This window comes from Podarcis filfolensis (assembly GCF_964270895.1).
Source record: "Podarcis filfolensis genome assembly, chromosome: 13".
Lineage (NCBI taxonomy): Eukaryota > Metazoa > Chordata > Lepidosauria > Squamata > Lacertidae > Podarcis > Podarcis filfolensis.
The window spans coordinates 9,236,556-9,257,263 of record NC_139615.1 but is presented as its reverse complement, the minus strand read 5'-3'; the positions used below and the strand labels follow the sequence as shown (position 1 = coordinate 9,257,263).

Sequence of the window (20,708 nt, the reverse complement as noted above, 5' to 3'; positions counted from 1 at the left end):
ATGAAGTACAACCAAACAACAGTCAGTGAGTTTATCCTTCTGGGCTTCACCGACATCCGGAAACTGCAGCTCCTGTTATTCACCACCCTTCTCTTTTCCTACCTTCTGGCCATCCTAGGCAATGCTGTGATTATCACGGTTGCTCAAATAGATCACCGGCTACACACTCCTATGTATTTCTTCCTCCAGAATTTCTCTTTATTAGAAATTGGCTTCACCACAGCAATAATTCCCCAAACCTTGGTCCATCTTTCAACCGGCAATAAAAACATCACTTACATTGGTTGCATGATACAGTCTTTCTTATATTTCCAACTGGGAACTACCGAGTTCTTCCTCTTAGCTGTCATGTCCTACGATCGATATGTAGCCATCTGCAATCCCTTGCGATATCCAGCCATCATGAACCATTACTTATGCATCACGCTGGTTGTGTTTTGTTGGGTTGGCAGTTTTCTCCTGATCATTGGTCCAGCAGTGCTTTTCCTACAGTTTCCAATATGCAAGTCCAACGTCCTTGACCACTTCTTCTGTGACAATACACCATTGATCAAACTCGTTTGTGGGGACACATCGCTTTTGGAATTCTTTGGGTTCATTACTGCTGTGCTTTCTGTGCTGGGAAGCTTGACAATTACAGTAATGTCATATGTCAATATAATCCAAACCATCTTACATTTCCCCACTGCCACAGGGAGACAGAAGGCCTTTTCCACTTGTGCCTCTCACTTCATTGTGGTGTCCATCACCTACGGGAGCTGCATCTTCCTTTATATCAAACCAACACAGAGCAGCAAAGTGGAGTTTGGCAAAATGGTGGCCGTCCTCAATACTGTTGTGTCCCCTTTGCTCAACCCTTTCATCTACAGCTTGAGGAACAAACAGGTTCAGGAGGCCTTGAAAAATTTGTTTGGGCAACTCAAAACCATTGCTAAGGGACCAGGGACCATCTGAAAAGGAACTGTGAAAAGAGATCATCTGAAAAGAGACTGTGAAAGGAAATGGGCATTGTATTATTCTTCAGAAGTATCCATCTTTGCAGAAGCTCTGCCTAGAAAAATTAGTGTTACACTCCATCTTGAAACATCATCATTACCAGTTCTTTTTTCTGGGGGGACACAAGGTTACGCATAACCCTAATCATTTTGTGAATGTTTGTACAGTGGTACCTCGGGTTACATATGCTTCAGGTTACATACACTTCAGGTTACAGACTCCGCTAACCCAGAAATATTACCTCAGGTTAAGGACTTTGCTTCAGGATGAGAACAGAAATCGTGCAGCGGCGGCGCAGCGGCAGCAGGAGGCCCCATTAGCTAAAGTGGTGCTTCAGGTTAAGAACAGTTTCAAGTTAAGAAGAGATCTCCAGAACAAATTAAGTACTTAACCTGAGGTACCACTGTACTTTTGTCCATTTGCTGTATTTATTTTTCCCAATTTGAACTATAAAATGGTGATTTTCTTGAGTCAAAACAAGAGTACCCCTAAACATTTTTAGGAACAAGAAAACACTGATCATTACTATTATTGTTCTTTAATTCTGTTAAATAAATGTATTATTTAATTTAATTTCATTAAACAGACAAACATATCCATATACTGCATACTGTTCTGGAAGATGTATTATATATTATCTTCTATAGCACAAGTTCTACTTTGAATTAGGCTTTGCCAGCATCCTGTAGTTGAGATGGTTTTTCATGCAATTCCATAATTTGAGATTGAGGAAAGTAACATTTCCCGCACCTGCCAATGCCAAATGATGTGCTTGTTCCCTGCCACCAACCCCAAAGCTGATGGTTTTGAACATAGCTATTCTCATTTGCAAATTTGGTAAGGAAACAGGTGTTGTGAAAGCCACCCATCATGAGTTGGTTCTTGCTCTGGACTTCCTGAATTGAACAAGGATTTGAATTATTTGGCCTAAAAGGTATAAAGAGAGGTTTTGCGAACCAAGGAAGGTTTTCTTTTTTCCCTTTTTCCTTTTTAAAAACTATTTGTTCCAGCTTTTGACATGCCCCAAGAAGTATCATGGACCTATTTGAGTTGGTTCACACTTATCCCTCCTCTCTTTCTTTTGAATTACACCAGTTAATTTGTCCTTTATTAAATAAATGTCTGCAGTCAAAAAGCACCTTTAAAAGCATCTTTAACTTGCCTGTTCCTCAGGCTGTACACAAAGGGGTCATAAGAGGACACAACACATAGTTAAGAAATGACACTACTTTGTAGAAATTATGCCTATCACCCTGATAGTATGATGTACATAGAGATGCAGCTTCCATAGGTGTCAGTGACAACAGTGATGTGGGAAGCACAGTGGAAAAGGCCTTCTGCCTCCTTGCAGCAGTTGGGATGTGGAGAACAGTTGAGATTATATTCACATAGGACACAACAGTGATAGGTAAAGTCCGCAGTAGTGTAAACACTGAAAGAATAGAGTTGGAGAGCTCCAGAAAATGTGTGTCACCACAGAGAAGATGGAGTAATGGTTTGCTGTCACAGAAGAAATGGTCAATGATGTTTGAGTCACAAAAAGGAAATTGAAGGAATAGCATAGTTGGGGCCAAAATCACAGCAAGCAACCCAATCCAAGAGAACAGCACCAAAAGTGTGTAGAACATCTCGTTCATGTTGGTGGTGTACCTTAGGGGATTGCAGATGGCCACATATCAGTGAAAGGACATCACAGTTAGCAGGAAGAAATCTGTGGTTCCCAGGAAGAAATAGAAAAACAATTGACTTATACATCCAGCATACGAGATTGTTTTCCTGCCAGTTGGAAAGTTGAACAACACTTTTGGGATGGCAGCAGTGGTGTGTCCAATTTCCAAGTTGGCACAATTCCGAAAGCCATTTGTTTTATTTTGTTTTTGCTTTAATGGCTCTCCCACATGTCCTCCAACCAAAATGCCATATATAGTTCTGCCTTCTGTATTTTATCCATACCACCATTCTCTGAGGTAGGTAAAGCTGATACATTTTGAATGGCTCAATTTCATCCAGTGAGCCTCGAGACTGAGCAAGGATTTGAGCCCTCATGTCCCAGATCCTAGTCCAAAAAATGTCAAAGAAAAATGAAAAGTCCATTACATACTTATAAGTCTGAAGAGGAAATCACACTAGTTTATTGTCCAATAAACAGCTTCCTGCTTTATTGGGTCAACTGGCATGTTTCTAGGAGTCATATCAGAGCCCAGAACCAATGGAAGCACACAGTACGGGCCTCTGTGGCATGGTTGGGCCAAACCTAGTTGCTTACCTCTCTTTCCCTTCATTTCAGAACCATTGAACCATAGCTGTCAGAAGTAAGCACTGCCTATTCCTATGGAGCTAACTCCTCAAACATCTGACCTAGTAAGGTGGAGCTGAGCATAGCATAGCCTTTCTGTCATTTACCAGAAGAGGAAGAGCAAGGTGGCAGTCAGGTAGAGGCTGCATGTGTGCAATGGCAGGAGAGCTGTATTGACCCTGATGGTGGGGCCACACAGCCCCACCATCATCACCTGCCCTCCCTCCTGGTATGTGGCAGTGATCTCACTGTTGCAATCTGCCCCATTGAATGAACCACTTCTGGCTCCTTTCCAGGAAACCGTGCATTGGATTGCAGTCTTTCTGACAACAACAACAACAACAACAACAACAACAACAACAACAACAATAATAATAATTTATTATTATTTATACCCCACCCATCTGGCTGGGCTTCCCCAGCCACTCTGGGCGGCTACCAAAAAATATTAAAATACTGTGATACATCAAACATTAAAAGCTTCCCTAAACAGGGCTGCCTTCAGATGTCTTCTAAAAGTCTGGTAGTTGTTGTTCTCTTTGACATCTGGTGGGAGGGCGTTCCACAGGAAGGGCGGCACTACCGAGAAGGCCCTGTGCCTGGTTCCCTGTAACTTGGCTTCTCGCAGTGAGGGAACTGCCAGAAGGCCCTCTGTGCTGGACCTCAGTGTCCGGGTAGAACGATGGGGCTGGAGACGCACCTTCAGATACATTGGATAATACATTCTGTGTCCTTTGCCTCATGTGTATGTGCCTGTATGCAGATCATGGATTACCAATAAGATGCCCCTCAGAAGTTGTTGGACTACAAATCCCATCAGCCTCAGCATGTATAGCTGTTGGTCAGGGACAGCAGTATCAACAATCCAACTTCATGTGGAGGGCACCGTTTTGGCTACCACTGATGTATATAGTCCCCACCTGCCCACTTTTGTGGACTCCCGTGTTGGGGGGGGGGCTGTCCTGATAGGTTCCTGCGCTTTAGAACTGACCACTTCACCACTGTCTACATGCTGGTCTATGAGAAGGAGATCTGGTATTCATTCAGTTGTTTTCTGATTTCCTGGTATCAACCAAGGTTACTAGAGGTCAACATCATCATCATCATTATTTTAAAAAAAGTTTAAGAAGTTTGTTCCTAGCAATCATTCCCTAGAGAATTAATTACCCAAAAGTGAGAGGCAAGTTTTGATCCTTGGAGGCATCTCAACTTAGATGGTTTAATTTTTAAGAAGTTAATAAGTAGACTGGAGCTTGGGAACTAATCAGCTGTTTAAAAAAGTTTTGAAATTAATTATCTGCCAAGTTTCTAGCAATGCTCTATGAAAAGGCCTATGAAAACTAGATTTTTAAAAGTCCTGTGTAAAAGTGTAATTTAATCAGTGTAAAAAGACATACTGTATATTTAAAATCAACATGCTTTTGAAAAAGGTCCTCCTTCTGACAGGTAGAATGTCATGTTTAGAGTTGAGGTGAAACTACTCATGGCATTCCACAACCACTTCCAGCTCTGTCAAAATCACTCTTATGGCAACGTTAACTGTGCAAAAAAAAAATCTTTATTTTGTTTAAATTCCCACCACTTGCCCACACTCTCAGTTCCTCACAATTGCCCTCAGTTATCCCAACCAGTCAAATCTGGGTGGCTGTAAGGGACTCTGATCTGCTAGAATCAACTAAGGTTGCTGGAGGTCAGAAATTATTAGGTCACAGTTTAATAAATTTGTTCCTTGTATTCATATCACTAGAGAATTAATTACCACACAGAAAATGCATAAGAAGCACACCTTGATTCATAGAGGTATTTCAGCATAGATACTACTACTATTATTATTAAGAAGTTAATGAGTAGACTTTCAGCTTAGGAAAATATATAATAAAGTTTAAAGTTTATTATATAGCAAAGTTTCCTGCAGTACTTTTAGATAGTCTATAAATACTGGGATGGGTGGTTTTTTTTTTAATAAACTAAGTCCTCTAACTTAAACATCAATGTAAAATAATATACCTTTTAAATCAGCACTCCTTTGCAAAAACTGTTGTCATTTGTATTCATTTCTGAAAAAAAGCAGCTCTCTTTAGAAATGAACAAATACTTTCCACTTTGACAAAATCACTTTTATGACAACCTTTTCAGTATTCTGGAGAAAAGTAAAATTAAAATTAAACACCACTTGTCGGCACCCTCAGTTCTCTACTTTTGCTCTCAGTGATACCAGCTAGCCATATCTGGGTGAGTGCACATTTAGATACTTATAAAGTACTTTTGGAAAGCATTCAAGGAATGAGAGGAGTGGAGAAATGGGCTACAAGGAAAAGTTAGCATCCATTGATGGCGGTCAGGCCACTGCAAGCATGAAGAACTGGCAAACAGCTATTTCAGGAGACTGAAAAACTCACCATAAAATTGTAAACTCCACTGTAAGGGAGTGTACAGCTCATTTAAATAAATTAAATGTCTGCAAAGCATTTCTTTGGGAGGAAGGTATGTGGAAAATGGACCCATTTTAATCACTGCAGACCGTCACTTAAACAGGTAAAGGAGAGGGTTGATGTCTATAGACAGAGCAAGGGTAGCTAACCTGTGGTCCTACCAAAGTTAACCACCACTGATGTACAGAGATCCAAAGATACATTTTGCCATCTTCTATATATATAACAGTTGGGGACTTCCAGCACTTGGCCAGCTGCCTCCTGTCCTTAGTTATGGGTACAACATATTCCACTGTGGGGGGCAGTGGAATGTGGCTGAGTGGTAGAGCATTTTATTTGCATGCGGAAAGTCCTGGGTTCAAATGCTACCAACTTCATATAGGCCTGGGAAAGAGCGGAATAATCATCAGCTCCTAACCTGGAGATTGAATTTGGGACCCTCTGAATCTGACAGTGGCTGCTGGGAGCTGTGGTCCAAACATGTGGAGAGCATGGGTTGGAGAAGGCTAATCTATGCAAATTAACTCAGCTTTGTTCCACTTAAGAATGAACATCCTCCTCCCAAGGGACCTTTAAATAAAGCTTGTCTCACTAGTATTCTATGGAGAGGATGATGAAAGACACCCAGCCATGATAAGATTTAAGTGACACAGGAACTCTATATTATAGATCTGGTGCTGATAGCTGCATCATACGAAGGTAAGGCATATTATAGCATATGATACTGCTTTGCTTTATAAAGGTATTCAGAGTTTTCTTATTTTCATTATGGGCAAACATGTCAATTATTCCTTTGTTTGAGAGAGAGATATCTAGGGTAGTATCAGTGCCAAGCTATATGATTAAATAGTTAACTGGTACAAAATTTTGGCCAATCAGCAAGTGTTCATGAAAAAAAATCTCCTAATGTGCACATTTCTTCCTAATCTACATGTTTTTTAAAAGCAATTTATCATAATATAATGAACTTTGACATGTTATTGTCACCAATGTGTGCATTTTTATGGACTTTTTATCCAAGCATATTTACATTTGTACCCACTACTTAGCTGGAGAACTGCATTCCAAAATTTCGAGAACTGAAAATTTTGAAAAGGACCCCCCCCCATTTATATGTTATTAGTTGTTTTGAAAGCCTTCAACAACACACATTTAACAACAATGTAATGTGAACAATGTTGACGCTTTCCTTAACAACTTTGCTCCCACGCTTTTGCTGACTTGGATGTCTTTTTCTGGTGATAATGTCATAGACCATTTTTTCTGCGACTATGGTCCAATGATAAAACTTCCTTGAAATCAGGTGCAGCTCCTTCCGGCTCTGGAGGGCATTCTGTCTGGACTGGTGTTAGTCATCTCCTTTTCTGACACGGGTGTATCTGATGTCTACATCATTGCCACCATCTTGCACATGTACTCCGTAAAAGGTCAGCAAAAGACGTTTCCAACCTGCGCTTCTCATGGCAGAGCCACATCCATGTTTTATGGGAGTGCAATATTCATGTACTCCTTGCCCAGCCAGTGATGATCTTCTGATGTCCAGAAGGGAGTTGCAGTCCTTACATTTACACCATTTCTGAACCCTTTTATTTATAGTCTATGGAATGAGAAGGTCAATAAAGCCTTCAAAGACTAACATAAGAGGAGGAAATCTGAACATGTGTGGTCTTTTTTTACAAAGTGGCTGCCAAATTAGGGAGGCTGTAGGGTAGTGAATTAGTGGCAGCAATGTTTGTAGTAGGTTGATGGCCCTTTCCTTTGGTACAAAGATACAGATCCCATCTTCCAACTGGCAACATCAAGGCAACCCACAGCCTGTTATATGCCTACAGGAAAGCTGTATGTAGGACCTGAGTGCAGCAGCACCCAGAAAGCAGAGTGGTGGCTAAAAATTTCCTCTCTCCCCTTTCAACTTATTTCTTTTACAACCCCCACCAAAAATATATATATATACATATATATGGCAGAAATCCTTAGCAATTTGGAATGGAATGGTAAACCTGCCATCCACCCAACATGCCTTTACCTACCCTAAAAAGTCACTCATGAATCCTGCCTTTTCTGGGGGACAACTGATCTCATGAATAGGTATGTGTCCAGCCCTGTATAAATATCAGGAAAACACACATTTAACTGCATAATAAGGAATTTATCAGTGTGTGAGAGCATATCTATATATCTGTGTTTATCTGTTTGGCAGGACTATTATTTTTAAAGGATCAAATTGATGTAGAAACAGAATTAAGGCATGTGAATGAGATTTGAGCCAAAATCAATAGATCTCCTTGTTCCTATTTCAATTACATATAGTACATCTATAATACTCTCCACTCCCCCCAAAACACCCTCAGATTAAAGGAGAAAGACTTGAGGGGTGAATGCCAGCTATGCTCTTTTAAAGGAAGACAGCTGAAGGCAGCCCTGTATCAGGAAATTTTTAATGTCTGATGTTTTACAATTTTTATATATGCTGTAAGTGGCCCAGAGTGGCTGGGGAAAACCAGCCAGATGGGTGGGGTATAAATATATTTATTATTATTATTATTGCTATTACTATTTATAGCAGAATTTGACCACTTTTGCCATTATATTCATAGTATTCCCCCCTTTCCGCCTGTGGTCCTTTATACACTGTGGCTGGACTCCGATTACACACTTTTTGAAATCTTAGAATTGTCTCACAACCTACTTGGGCATAAAAGCTTCTACGAACTCTGACTTCAAGCCACAGATGTCATACATGGTAATCTTCTGACCTGAGCTCTGTGATGGTTAGCAAAGCTGTTGTGGCAATTTCCTTCCACAATCCCATTGGCTCAGCTTGTGGATTTTGGTAATCCAACCATTGTCACAGTGAAGTCAGACTCTTTGAGGGCAGAGGCAGTCACAATTATGTAATACCTCATCTCACATGGTGAGATGAGGTATTACGGAGCCTGAGGCAAAGGGCATGATGTCACCTTCCCTCCAGCTATAGAAACCACCTATACTTAATTTAGGGTTCATGCCCCACACTGGGCAAAAATATTCTTGCATTGCAGGTGTTTTGACTAGATGACCCTTGTGGTCTCTTGATTCTATGACTCCGATTCTGAGTCAATGTATGAAACAGGAGGCTGAACTATATGCTTCCCTGGTCTGATCCAGGCAGGCTTGGCTTAACTTCATAATGATGATGATGAGGATGATGATACTTATCTATACTCATCTTTTGCCAGCAGACAACACATGAAAATCAAGACTTTATGGAGAACCAAACAAAGATCAATGAGTTTTTACTGCTGGGATTCACTGAGAACAGCAGACTAGAGATATTTTTCTTTGTCCTTTTCTTAATCATGTACCTGATGGCTGTAACGGGGAACATGATGATTATCACCATCACTCTCATGGATTTCCGCCTCAGGACACCCATGTATTTCTTCCTCCGGAATTATGCCATCTTGGAAATTGGATACACCACTGCTGCCATCCCAAAGGCATTGTTCAACCTTGCATCTGGCAGGAAAACAATCTCGTATGCTGGATGTATAAGCCAATTGTTTTTCTATTTCTTCCTGGGCACCACAGACTTCTTCCTGCTGACTGTGATGTCCTTTGACCGATATGTGGCCATCTGCAACCCCCTAAGGTACACCACCATCATGAACGAGAGGTTCTGCACACTTTTGGTGCTGTTCTCTTGGATTGGGTCGCTTGCTGTGATTTTGGCTCAAACTTTGCTAATCATTCAATTTCCTTTTTGTGGTTCAAACATCATTGACCATTTCTTCTGCGACAGCCAACCATTACTCCATCTACTCTGTGGTGACACACATTTCTTGGAGCTCTCCGACTTTATTATTTCGGTGTTTACAGTCCTGGGGACTTTCACTATCACCGTTGTGTCCTATGTCAATATAATCTCAACTGTTCTCCACATCCCAAGTGCTGCAGGGAGGCAGAAGGCCTTTTCCACCTGTGCTTCCCACATCACCATTGTCACTGTCACCGATGGAAGCTGCATCTCTATGTACATCATACCTGAACGAGATGGTGGGCAAAACTTCAACAAGGTTGTGGCCATTCTTAACAATGTGGTTTGTCCTCTAATGAGCCCCTTTGTGTACAGCCTGAGGAACAGGCAGGTCCAAGATGCTTTGAAAAATGCTTTTGCCTACAAGCATGTATTTAATAAAATGCAGAGAAACTCATGCAGTTTGAAATGATTGAAGGAATGGGAGTTATGAACTGGTTAAAATAGACCCATGATACTTCTTATGGAGTTTCAGAAGCCCAAATAAATAGTTTTCTCGTTAAAACAAAAGCCTTCACTGGTGTGGAAAACCTCTGAATTATCACCAGATCCTTATTTCATAGTCAGAAGATCATAGAATCATAGTTTTAGGCAGTGCTATTTTTCTATAAAAAGGGATGCATGAACTTGCCATGAACGTCTCCCTTGCTCTCTTATAATGGCCATGGTGCCCACCTGAGAGGTGCCAGAACTGAGTTTTGATGAACTTTGACTGACAAGGTCCCTCGTACCTACGGGACCACCTCTCCTGGTATGTCCCACAGAGGACCTTTCAGTCTTCAAATAAAAACATCATGGAGATCCCAGGCCACAGGGAGGTTAGGCTAGCCTTGACCAGAGCCAGGGCTTTTTCGGCCGTAGCCCCAATCTGGTGGAATGCTCTGTCACAAGAGACTAGGGCCCTGCAGGACTTGACATCTATCTGCAGGGCCTGCAAGACGGAGGTGTACCGCCAGGCCTTTGGCCAAGGCACAGTCTAACTCCCTCTCTCCTTCTGTAATCCTCATAGAACTCTAACACAATGATTGCCATTAATTTATTCTGAAATCATTTTAGAATGTATTTTAATTAATTAGCTGTGTGATTTTATGTACACTGTACTATTTTTACTTGTTGTTAGCTGCTCTGAGCCCAGCTTTGGCTGGGGAGGGTGGGATACAAACAAAAAATTATTAATATTATTTATATATAAAAAAACCCTGGTTTGAGGCCTTGTAGGCCAAATCTGCATCCAGGGCTGGAAATCTAGAGCAAGCCAACCTGGAACATATGTGGCCATTCATGGTAGGAAGCATTCACCACAACACTTTGCTCCGATGGAAGTTGCATCTCTATGTACATGAAACGAGAGCAGTACAGCCTTTCAGTAAAGCTGTGGCCGTTCTCAACAATGTGGTTTGTCCTCTTATGACCACTTCTGTGTACAGCTTTGTGGAACAAGCAGGTGAAAGATGCTTTGAAATATGCTTTTGACTGAAAACATCTTTTTAAGTTCTTGGAGTTTGAAACAACGGTAGGAAGGGGAAATGTGAACTGACTAAAATAGGCTCATGAAACATTTTGTGGTATATCCGAACCCCAAAGAAACCAATTTCTTTTAAAATAATAATTGGTTTCCAAAAGTCAATGAACTTGGCATATCATGTGTGCCTCTTGAATTTCAAGCAACAGAAAACTCTGTTCCACATAACTGGATACTGGTAATCATTCTTACTCCCAGTATGGTTGTTTTAAGATAACTTAAGCTTTTTGTGGAAATTGTGTTTTTATTCCTTTCACACATACCAATCATCGTATTTTTTTCAAGGAAGAACTCTTTACTGTAGAAGATTAAATAAGCCTTTAAGTGCCACTAGGGGGCAGCACTTTGCAGTTTTGTAAGCACAACAACTGTCTGAGGCAGGAAGCCTGTGCCCCTGTTCATATATTCTGCCAGGGTGGTAACAAGTCACTGGTCACACCTATACCATACATTTAATGCACTCTTATACCACTTTAAAAACCATGGCTTTCCCCAAAGATTTCTGGGAACTGCAGTTTACTGAGGGTGCTGGGAATTGCAGCTCTGCAAAGGTTTGACTAGCAACCCTCAGGCGACCTCCGTTCTTGTGAAAACTGGGCCTTCTGGTTGGAATACCCTATTGTGAAAATGGACCCATTTTTAATCACTGCAGACCATCACTGAAACAGGCAAAGGACAGGGGGCGATGCCTATAGAGAGAGCAAGGGTAGCTAACCTGTGGTCCTACCAAAGTTAACCACCACTGATGTACAGAGATCCAAAGATACATTTTTGCCATCTTCTAAAAGGGTCCTTGGGCAACATATATAACCACACTTTCTAGTTGTTTTCTTGCTTTGCACAGCATGTTGACAGGTCCAGTGTGTATGTTTTTATAGATATAAATAACAATTGGGGACTTCCTGCTCTTGGCCAACTGCCTCCTGTCCTTTGTTATGGGTACAACACATTCCACTGTGGGGGGCAGGGAGGGCTGAGTGGCACAGCATCTGATTTGCACACAGAAAGTCATGGGTTCAATGGCTACCAACTTCAGATAGGCCTGGGAAAGAGCGGAATAATCATCCGCTCCTAGCATGGAGATTGAATTTGGGACCCTCTGAATCTGGCAGTGGCTGCTGGGAGCTGTGGTCCAAACATGTGGAGAGCACGGGTTGGAGAAGGCTAATCTGTGCAAATTAATGCAGCTTTGTTCCACTTAAGATGAACATCCTCCTCCCAAGGTACCTTTAAATAAAGCTTGTCTCACTAGTATTCCATGGAGAGGACGATGGAAGACACCCAGCCATGATAAGATTTAAGTGACACAGGAAATCTATATTATAGATCTGGTGCTGATAGCTGCATGATACCAAGGTGAGGCATATTATAGCATATGATACAGCTTTGCTTTAAAAAGGTATTCAGAGTTTTCTTATTTTCATTATGGGTAAACACATCAATTATTCCTTTGTTTGAGAGAGAGATATCTAGGGTAGTATCAGTGCCAAGCTATATGATTAAATAGTTAACTGGTACAAAATTTTGGCAAATCAGCAAGTGTTCATGAAAAAAAATCTCCTAATGTGCACATTTCTTCCTAATCTACATGTTTTTTTAAAGCAATTTATCATAATATACCGTATTTTCCGCTCGATAACACGCACCTGACCATAACACGCACATCGTTTTTAGAGGAGGAAAACAAGGGAAAAAACATTCTGAATGAAACAGTGGATGTATCATTTTTGTGCTTCATGCTGTGGCCACAGACATGTGATCTGATGGTGAATTTGGGGTGACCCAATGCAAAAATCCTGAGAATCCCTGTGGATCCATGCTTTGTAACCACGTTTTTGCACCATTGCAGCCCCAGGCAACAGTGGGTGTGTGATTTTGGGGGGGGCAGGCTGTAGCCATGGACATGCTATGTGCTCTGATGGTGAATTTGGGGTGACCCAATGCAAAGATCCTGAGGATCCATGTTTTGTAACCACGTTTTTGCACCATTGCAGCCCCAGGCAACAGTGGGTGCGTGATTTGGGGGGGGCAGGCTGTAGCCATGGACATGCTATGTGATCTGATGGTGAATTTGGGGTGACCCAATGCAAAGATCCTGAGGATCCATGTGGATCCATGCTTTTTAACCACATTTTTGCACCATTGCAGCCCCAGGCAACAGTGCGTGTGTGATTTTTGGGGGGCAGGCTGTAGCCATGGACATGCTATGTGATCTGATGGTGAATTTGGGGTGACCCAATGCAAAGATCCTGAGGATCCATGTGGATCCATGCTTTTTAACCACATTTTAAGTGGGGAAGGAAGGAAAAATACAGAATGGACAAGGAGCACGAGAGGGGTGTGCAGAGAAGCAGCTGGCTAAGAATGCAGGAGAGGGGTATAACGGGAGGGAGGAAAGGAAGGCAAAAGTTTTCCCTCACCTACCCACCCAAGCCAGCCAGCTCTCTCTCTCTCTCTCTCTCTCTCTCTCTCTCTCTCTCTCTCTCTCTCTCTCTCCTCCTGCATGTTTTCAGCAGCACCGGAGCACAGAGACAGGCTTTCCCCTCTGCTTGCCTGGAGGGGAGGGGCTTTCCCTGCTCTTTGTTCCGTTTGAGCAAACACAGCAAGGAAACAGAGGAGGGTGGGCAGTAAGACCCTGAGGCAGAATGCAGGAAAGCAGCCACTTCCTCTTTTCAGGTTTCCCTTCTCCGAGACGTGCGATTTGATTTTTGCCTGATTTTTTTTGCCATTTGGCTCCAGGGACCACACATTCGCTCAATAACACGCACAGACATTTCCCCTTCCTTTTTAGGAGAAAAAATCTGCGTGTTATAGAGGGGAAAATACGGTAATGAACTTTGACATGTTATTGTCACCAATGTGTGCATTTTATGGACTTTTTATCCCAGTATATGCACATATGCACCCACTACTTGGCTGGAGAACAGCATTCCAAAATTTCGAGAACTAAAATTTTTGAAAAATGACACTCCCCCCCCCCCCCCCGTTTATGTGTTATTAGCGTTATTAGGAAGTTTTGAAAGCCTTCAACAACACGCATTTAACAACAATGTAATGTGAAGAATGTTGACACTTTCCTTAACAACTTTGCTCCCACGCTTTTGCTGACTTGGTTGTCTTTCTGTGGTGATAATGTCATAGACCATTTTTTCTGCGACTATGGTCCAATGATAAAACTTCCTTGAAATCAGGTGCAGCTCCTTCTGGCTCTGGAGGGCATTCTGTCTGGACTGGTGTTAGTCATCTCCTTGTCTGTCACGGGTGTCACTCATGTCTACATCATTGCCACCATCTTGCACATGTACTCCATAAAAGGTCAGCAAAAGATGTTTCCAACCTGCGCTTCTCACATCAGAGCCACATCCATCTTTTATGGCAGTGCAATATTCATGTACTCCTTGCCCAGCCAGGGATGATCTTGGGATGTCCAGAAGGGACTTGCAGTCCTTACTGGAGCGTTTACACCATTTCTGAACCCTTTTATTTATAGTCTAAGGAATGAGAAGGTCAATGAAGCCTTCAAAGACTATCTGAAGAGGAGGAAATCTGAACACGTGTGGTCTTTTTTTACAAAGTGGCTGGCAAATTAGGGAGGCTGTAGGGTGGTGAATTAGTGGCAGCAATGTTTGTAGTAGGTTGATGGCCCTTTCCTTTGGTACAAAGATATAGATCCCATCTTCCAACTGGAAATATCAAGGCAACCTACAACCTGTTATATGCCTACAGGAAAGCTGTATGTAGGACCTGAGTGCAGCAGCACCCAGAAAGCAGAGTGGTGGCTAAAAATTTCCTCACTGCCCTTTCAACTTATTACTTTTACAACCCCCCCCCCAAAAAAAAAAACATTTTATGGCAGAAATCCTTAGCAATTTGGAATGGAATGGTAAACCTGCCACCCACCCAACATGCCTTTACCTACCCTAAAAAGTCACTCATAAATCCTGCCTTTCCTGGGGGACAACTGATCTCATGAATAGGTATGTGTCCAGCCCTGTATAAATATCAGGAAAACAGACATTTAACTGCATAATAAGGGCTTTATCAGTGTGTGAGAGCATATCTATATATCTGTGTTTATCTGTTTGGCAGGGCTATTATTTTTAAAGGATCAAATTGATGTAGAAACAGAATTAAGGCATGTGAATGAGATGTGAGCCAAAATCCTATTTCGATTACATATAGTGCATCTATAATACTCCCCCTCCCTCTCCCAAAAAAACACCCTCAGATTGAAGGGGAAAGACTTGAGGGGTGAATGTCAGCTATGCTCTTTTGAAGGAAGACAGCTGAAGGCAGCCCTGTATCAGGAAATGTTTAATGTCTGATGTTTTACAATATTTATATATGCTGTAAGTGGCCCAGAGTGGCTGGGGAAACCAAGCCAGATGGGTGGGGTATAAATATTTTTTTTGTTATTATTATTGTTACTATTACTATTTATAGAAGAATTTGACCACTTTTGCCATTATATTCATAGTATTTCCTCCCTTCCACCTGTGTTCCTTTAGGCACTGTGGCTGGACTCCAATTACACACTTTTTGAAATCTTAGAGCTCTCTCACAACAATTTGGGCAGGAAGGCTTCTATGTACTCTGACTTCAAGCCACAAATGCCGTACATGGTAATTTTCTGGCCTGAGCTCCGTGATGGTTAGCAAAGCTGTTGTAGCAATTTCCTGCCACAATCCCATTGGCTCATATTGTGATTTTGGTAATCCAACCATTGTCACAGTGAAGTCAGACTCTCTTTCAGGGCAGAGGCAGTCGCAATACAATGGACATGGTGAGATGAGGTATTACGGAGCATGTGGCAAAGGGCAGGATGTCACCTTCCCTCCAGCTACAGAAACTGCCTATACTGTGGCAGCTGACTCTTACATTAACACTGGTGAAACAGTGAAGTCCTCTGCCAAACTTTAGCTGAAGGAATATACGGCAGGGCTTCTGGTATCCACAACTCTATCCTCAACATTGCACTGATACCGTTCAGCTTCTGTTCCGTAAGGTAACTGCCTCACTCAGCCTAAGTTAGGACCGACCCTGGTGATGTGCAAATTCACTAACTGTCTTCCTCACACACTATCTTACAAACACAGTTATTAAGTCTTCATTAAGTGGAAGTACTATCCATTTGTGTGAATGTCAATTACCAATAAATATTATTGGTCCCAATTAATTTCTTTACAGATATGTTGTCAGACAAGGGCTTTACAAGTGATCAGTTTAGTGTTTGCATGTGTGCTTGACTCTTTGCATGTGTGCTTTGGATAAAAATGGCACTTGTAAATGGACATTTTCCCTCTATCTTTGCAGGTATGGTCAGTTGAATCCAGTTGTGTGAATTTCCACAGATTATTTAGCTCAGCTGGAAGAGCATGAGACACTTCATCTTAGGGTCTTGGGTTCAGGTCAAACACTGGGCAAAAGGATTTTTGCATTGCAGGTGTTTTGACTAGATGACTCTTGTGGTCCCTTTAACTTCATGATTCTATGATTCCGATTCTGAGTCAATGTATGAAACAGGAGGCTGAACTATATGCTTCCCTGGTCTGATCCAGGCAGGCTTGGCTTAACTTCATAATGATAATGATAATGATAATAATGCTACTTATCTATACTCATCTTTTGCCAGCAGATAACTCAAGTCAAGTCAAGACTTTATGGAGAACCAAACAAAGATAAATGAATTTCTACTGCTGGGATTCACTGAGAATGGCAAACTAGAGATATTTTTCTTTGTCCTTTTCTTAATCATGTACCTGATGGCTGTAACGGGAAACATGATGATTATCACCATCACTCTCATGGATTTCCGCCTCAGGACACCCATGTATTTCTTCCTCCGGAATTATGCCATCTTGGAAATTGGATACACCACTGCTGCCATCCCAAAGGCATTGTTCAACCTTGCATCTGGCAGGAAAACAATCTCGTATGCTGGATGTATAAGCCAACTGTTTTTCTATTTCTTCCTGGGCACCACAGACTTCTTCCTGCTGACCGTGATGTCCTTTGACCGATATGTGGCCATCTGCAACCCCCTAAGGTACACCACCATCATGAACGAGAAGTTCTGCACACTTTTGGTGCTGTTCTCTTGGATTGGATCGCTTGCTGTGATTTTGGCTCAATCTCTGCTATATGTTCAATTTCCTGTTTGTGGCTCCAACATCATTGACCATTTCTTCTGCGACAGCAAAGCATTACTCCATCTTCTCTGTGGTGACACACATTTCCTAGAGCTCTCCAGCTTTATTCTTTCGGTGTTTACGCTACTGGGGACTTTAGCTATCACCGTTGTGTCCTATGTGAAAATAATCTCAACTGTTCTCCACATCCCAAGTGCTGCAGGGAGGCAGAAGGCCTTTTCCACCTGTGCTTCCCACATCACCATTGTCACTGTCACCTATGGAAGCTGCATCTCTATGTACGTAATACCTGAGCGGGATGGTGGGCAAAACTTCAACAAGGTTGTGGCCATTCTTAACAATGTGGTTTGTCCTCTAATGACCCCCTTTGTGTACAGCCTGAGGAACAGGCAGGTCCAAGATGCTTTGAAAAATGCTTTTGCCTGCAAGCATGGATTTAATAAAATGCAGAGAAACTCATGCAGTTTGAAATGATGGAAGGAAGGGGGAGTTATGAACTGGTTGAAATAGACCCATGATACTTCTTATGGAGTTGCAGAAGCCGAAATAAATAGTTTTCTCATTAAAACAAAAGCCTTCACTGGTGTGGAAAACCTGTGAATTATCACCAGATCCTTATTTCATAGTCAGAAAATCATAGAATCATAGTTTTAGGCAGTGTTATTTTTCTATAAAAATTAATGCCAGAACTCACCATGAACCTCTCTCTTGCTCTCTTATAATGGCCATGGTGCCCACCTGAGAGGTGCCAGAACTGAGTTTTGATGAACTTTGGCTGACAAGGACCCTCGTACCTACGCGACCACCTCTCCTGGCATGTCCCACAGAGGACCTTTCAGTCTTCAAATAAAAACATCTTGGAGATCCCGGGCCACAGGGAGGTAAGGCTGGCCTCGACCAGAGCCAGGGCTTTTTCGGCCGTGGCCCATTCTGGTGGAATGCGCTGTCACAAGAGACTTGACATCTATCTGCAGGGCCTGCAAGAAGGAGCTGTACCACCAGGCCTTTGGCCAAGGCACAGTCTAACTCCCTCGCTCCTTCTGTAATCCTCATAGAACTCTAACCCAATGGTTGCCATTAATTTGATTCTGAATTCATTTTAGAATGTATTTTAATTAATTGACTATGTGATTTTATGTACACTGTACTATTTTTACTTGTTGTTACCCGCTCTGAGCCCGGCTTTGGCTTAAGATTTTTGTGGAAATTGTGTTTTTATTCCTTTCACACATACCAATCATTGTATCTTTTTCAAGGAAGAACTCTTTACTGTAGAAGATTAAATAACCCTTTTAAGTGCCACTAGGGGGCAGCAAATATAAGGAAGCGCTATGCAGTTTTGTCAGCACAGCAACCACCTGAGGCAGGAAGCCTGTGCTCTTGTTCATATATTCTGCCAGGGTGATTACAAGTCACTGGTCACACCTATACCATACATTTAATGCACTCTTATACCATTTTAAAAACTATGGCTTTCCTCAAAGATTTCTAGGACCTGCAGTTTACTAAGGGTGCTGGGAATTGCAGCTCTGCAAAGGTTTTACTAGCAACCCTCATGCAACCTCCGTTCTTGTGAAAACTGGGGCTTCTGGTTGGAATACCCTATTGTGAAAAGTCCAATTTGTGAGAGAAACAAATCACATAAAATGGGTCACCATGTGCTTCTAATGCATACACATTTTTGCCAGCATCTACACAACATTGTTGGCATTCAGAATCCCCCACCCCCATTCAATTTGGATTTACCTTTTCAGGGGGAATTCTAATAAACCACACACACACACACACACACACACACACTTGCAATATCTGAACAACTCCTTTTGCAATACTAAGAGTTGTCTTCAAAGTTGGTCCTTCTCAGAGTAGACCCACTGAAATCAATATAGCTGCCAATTTAGACCAATTAATTTCAGGGTAGAACTTAGTTGGCTACAGCCCTAAGCTCACATCTGGAGGAACCCAAAAGAGGCTCCTATCAGGTATCCTGGTGAAAAAATAGTAAAAATGGCTGATCTGTTGTTAGATATGGTTGCTTGTTACAATCTGCTTCATTGGGTCAATGGTGGAGAAACTTGATGAGCTTTTCTCCCTCTCATAGTTTTCTCATGAAATCTGCCAGTGATAGCTACTGTGTGAAAAATCAGCTTTGGACGGGGAAAAGGCACTGGGAGGATGCAAGAAAACCACTCTGATGTCATACCCTCCAAATTTTGGAGATCTGATACCAGGATGTGTGTCTTCTGGGATGCACTCCCAGGCAAGTCATGTGACCCACGCCTCACTGTACCCTGATAAAAGTGCTTTTTTGGGGGTGAGACGGCGAGAGTTCGCAGCACGCAAAATGGCTGTTGTGATCTTGCATGGGGGGGGGGAAGGGATGTCCCATTTTTTCTGGGACACACAACCGGCATGTGATGTTCCGAAGGTAAATCTTAACGTGGAAAACCAGCTCCACAATCAAAATTTGATGAGGCCTAATTCAAACGGAACCTTCTGCTACAAACAACTTCGAGAGCAGCTAGCCTCTATTGAGTGCCTCAGCTTGTGCAGTCCTAACTGTGAACATAGGATGGAGCTGTGCCATTATGAAGATTGGGGGCAATTCAGAATTACGCCTTCCTTTATGTTGTCCCCTTTCCCATCTTGAAATGTATGTGTGTGTGTGGGAGAGAGAGAGGGAGGGAGGGAGGGAGGAAGATATGAACTGGATTGGACTTTACTTTTGAATGTTTGGCCCAATTCTTCTTGTTACCCGGTGCAGTGGAGACCAAAGGCTTGAAGAGGCTCTTAAGAGATGTAGCTCCGGGGAAGAGGAATTGATCGTTAAGTCACTCTGAGAACTGTAGTCCAGAAAGGGGAATAGGAGTCACCTAACAACTCGCCTTGCCCTTAACAAACTACAGTTCCCAGGATGCTTTTGGGGAAGCCATGGCTGCTTAAAGTGGTATGATACTGTTTGAAATGCATAGCGCAGATGGGGTCTAATTTAGGATGAGCACATGAAATCAAACATCCTAAAGCTCTTGATATGTGTACACACACACACACACACACACACTATATATGTATAATTTTATAGCAGGAGAAAAACCTGTTACTGCATTTACAGTAGGAGAAAAGTTAGCAAAATCCTTTTGATCATCTCCCCTGGCAGAAGTTTCAGACTGTGGAGCACTTTAATTAATTCAATAAGTTTTATAGGCCTTTGGGGGTATCCTGCAGAAATGTGAACAAAATTAATCTATAGGCATGGGACTTAATCAGGCAACAAGGTTTCGAAGAGTTAGTAGCAAACTTTTTGTTCTCTTGGTACATCAGGGGAAGCAGATAATGAGGTTGGTTTGGAAGGGGAAATCAATTAGCATTTGTTTTGCTAGCTGCACACTCATCAGAGAATGAGGCAGAAAAGTTTTGTGTGTGTTTGTTTTTAATTGAAAAGCAACAGACTTAGATTGTCCATCAAGAGTCAAGTGGTAAAGTGGAACATCAAACTAATTCATTTGTGATAAAAAGA

General features: G+C 42.0%; 3 protein-coding genes across 3 annotated transcripts; all 3 read left to right on the top strand.

Moving 5' to 3' along the window:
- LOC310748697 (olfactory receptor 6E1-like) lies at positions 1 to 954 on the top strand (the record flags this gene model as incomplete). Its single annotated transcript, XM_083584541.1, has 1 exon — positions 1 to 954. The coding sequence occupies one exon, from the start codon at positions 1 to 3 to the stop codon at positions 952 to 954; it is 954 nt and encodes a 317-aa protein (XP_083440667.1).
- Positions 955 to 8,969: 8,015 nt separating this feature from the next.
- Positions 8,970 to 9,932, top strand: LOC310748696 (olfactory receptor 6C75-like; the record flags this gene model as incomplete). The annotated part of the gene is made up of 1 exon (XM_083584540.1): positions 8,970 to 9,932. The coding sequence occupies one exon, from the start codon at positions 8,970 to 8,972 to the stop codon at positions 9,930 to 9,932; it is 963 nt and encodes a 320-aa protein (XP_083440666.1).
- A 6,770-nt stretch (positions 9,933 to 16,702) lies between these two features.
- Positions 16,703 to 17,665, top strand: LOC310748695 (olfactory receptor 6C65-like; the record flags this gene model as incomplete). Its single annotated transcript, XM_083584539.1, has 1 exon — positions 16,703 to 17,665. One exon carries the CDS (start codon positions 16,703 to 16,705, stop codon positions 17,663 to 17,665), a length of 963 nt encoding a protein of 320 aa, XP_083440665.1.
- Positions 17,666 to 20,708: the final 3,043 nt, after the last annotated feature.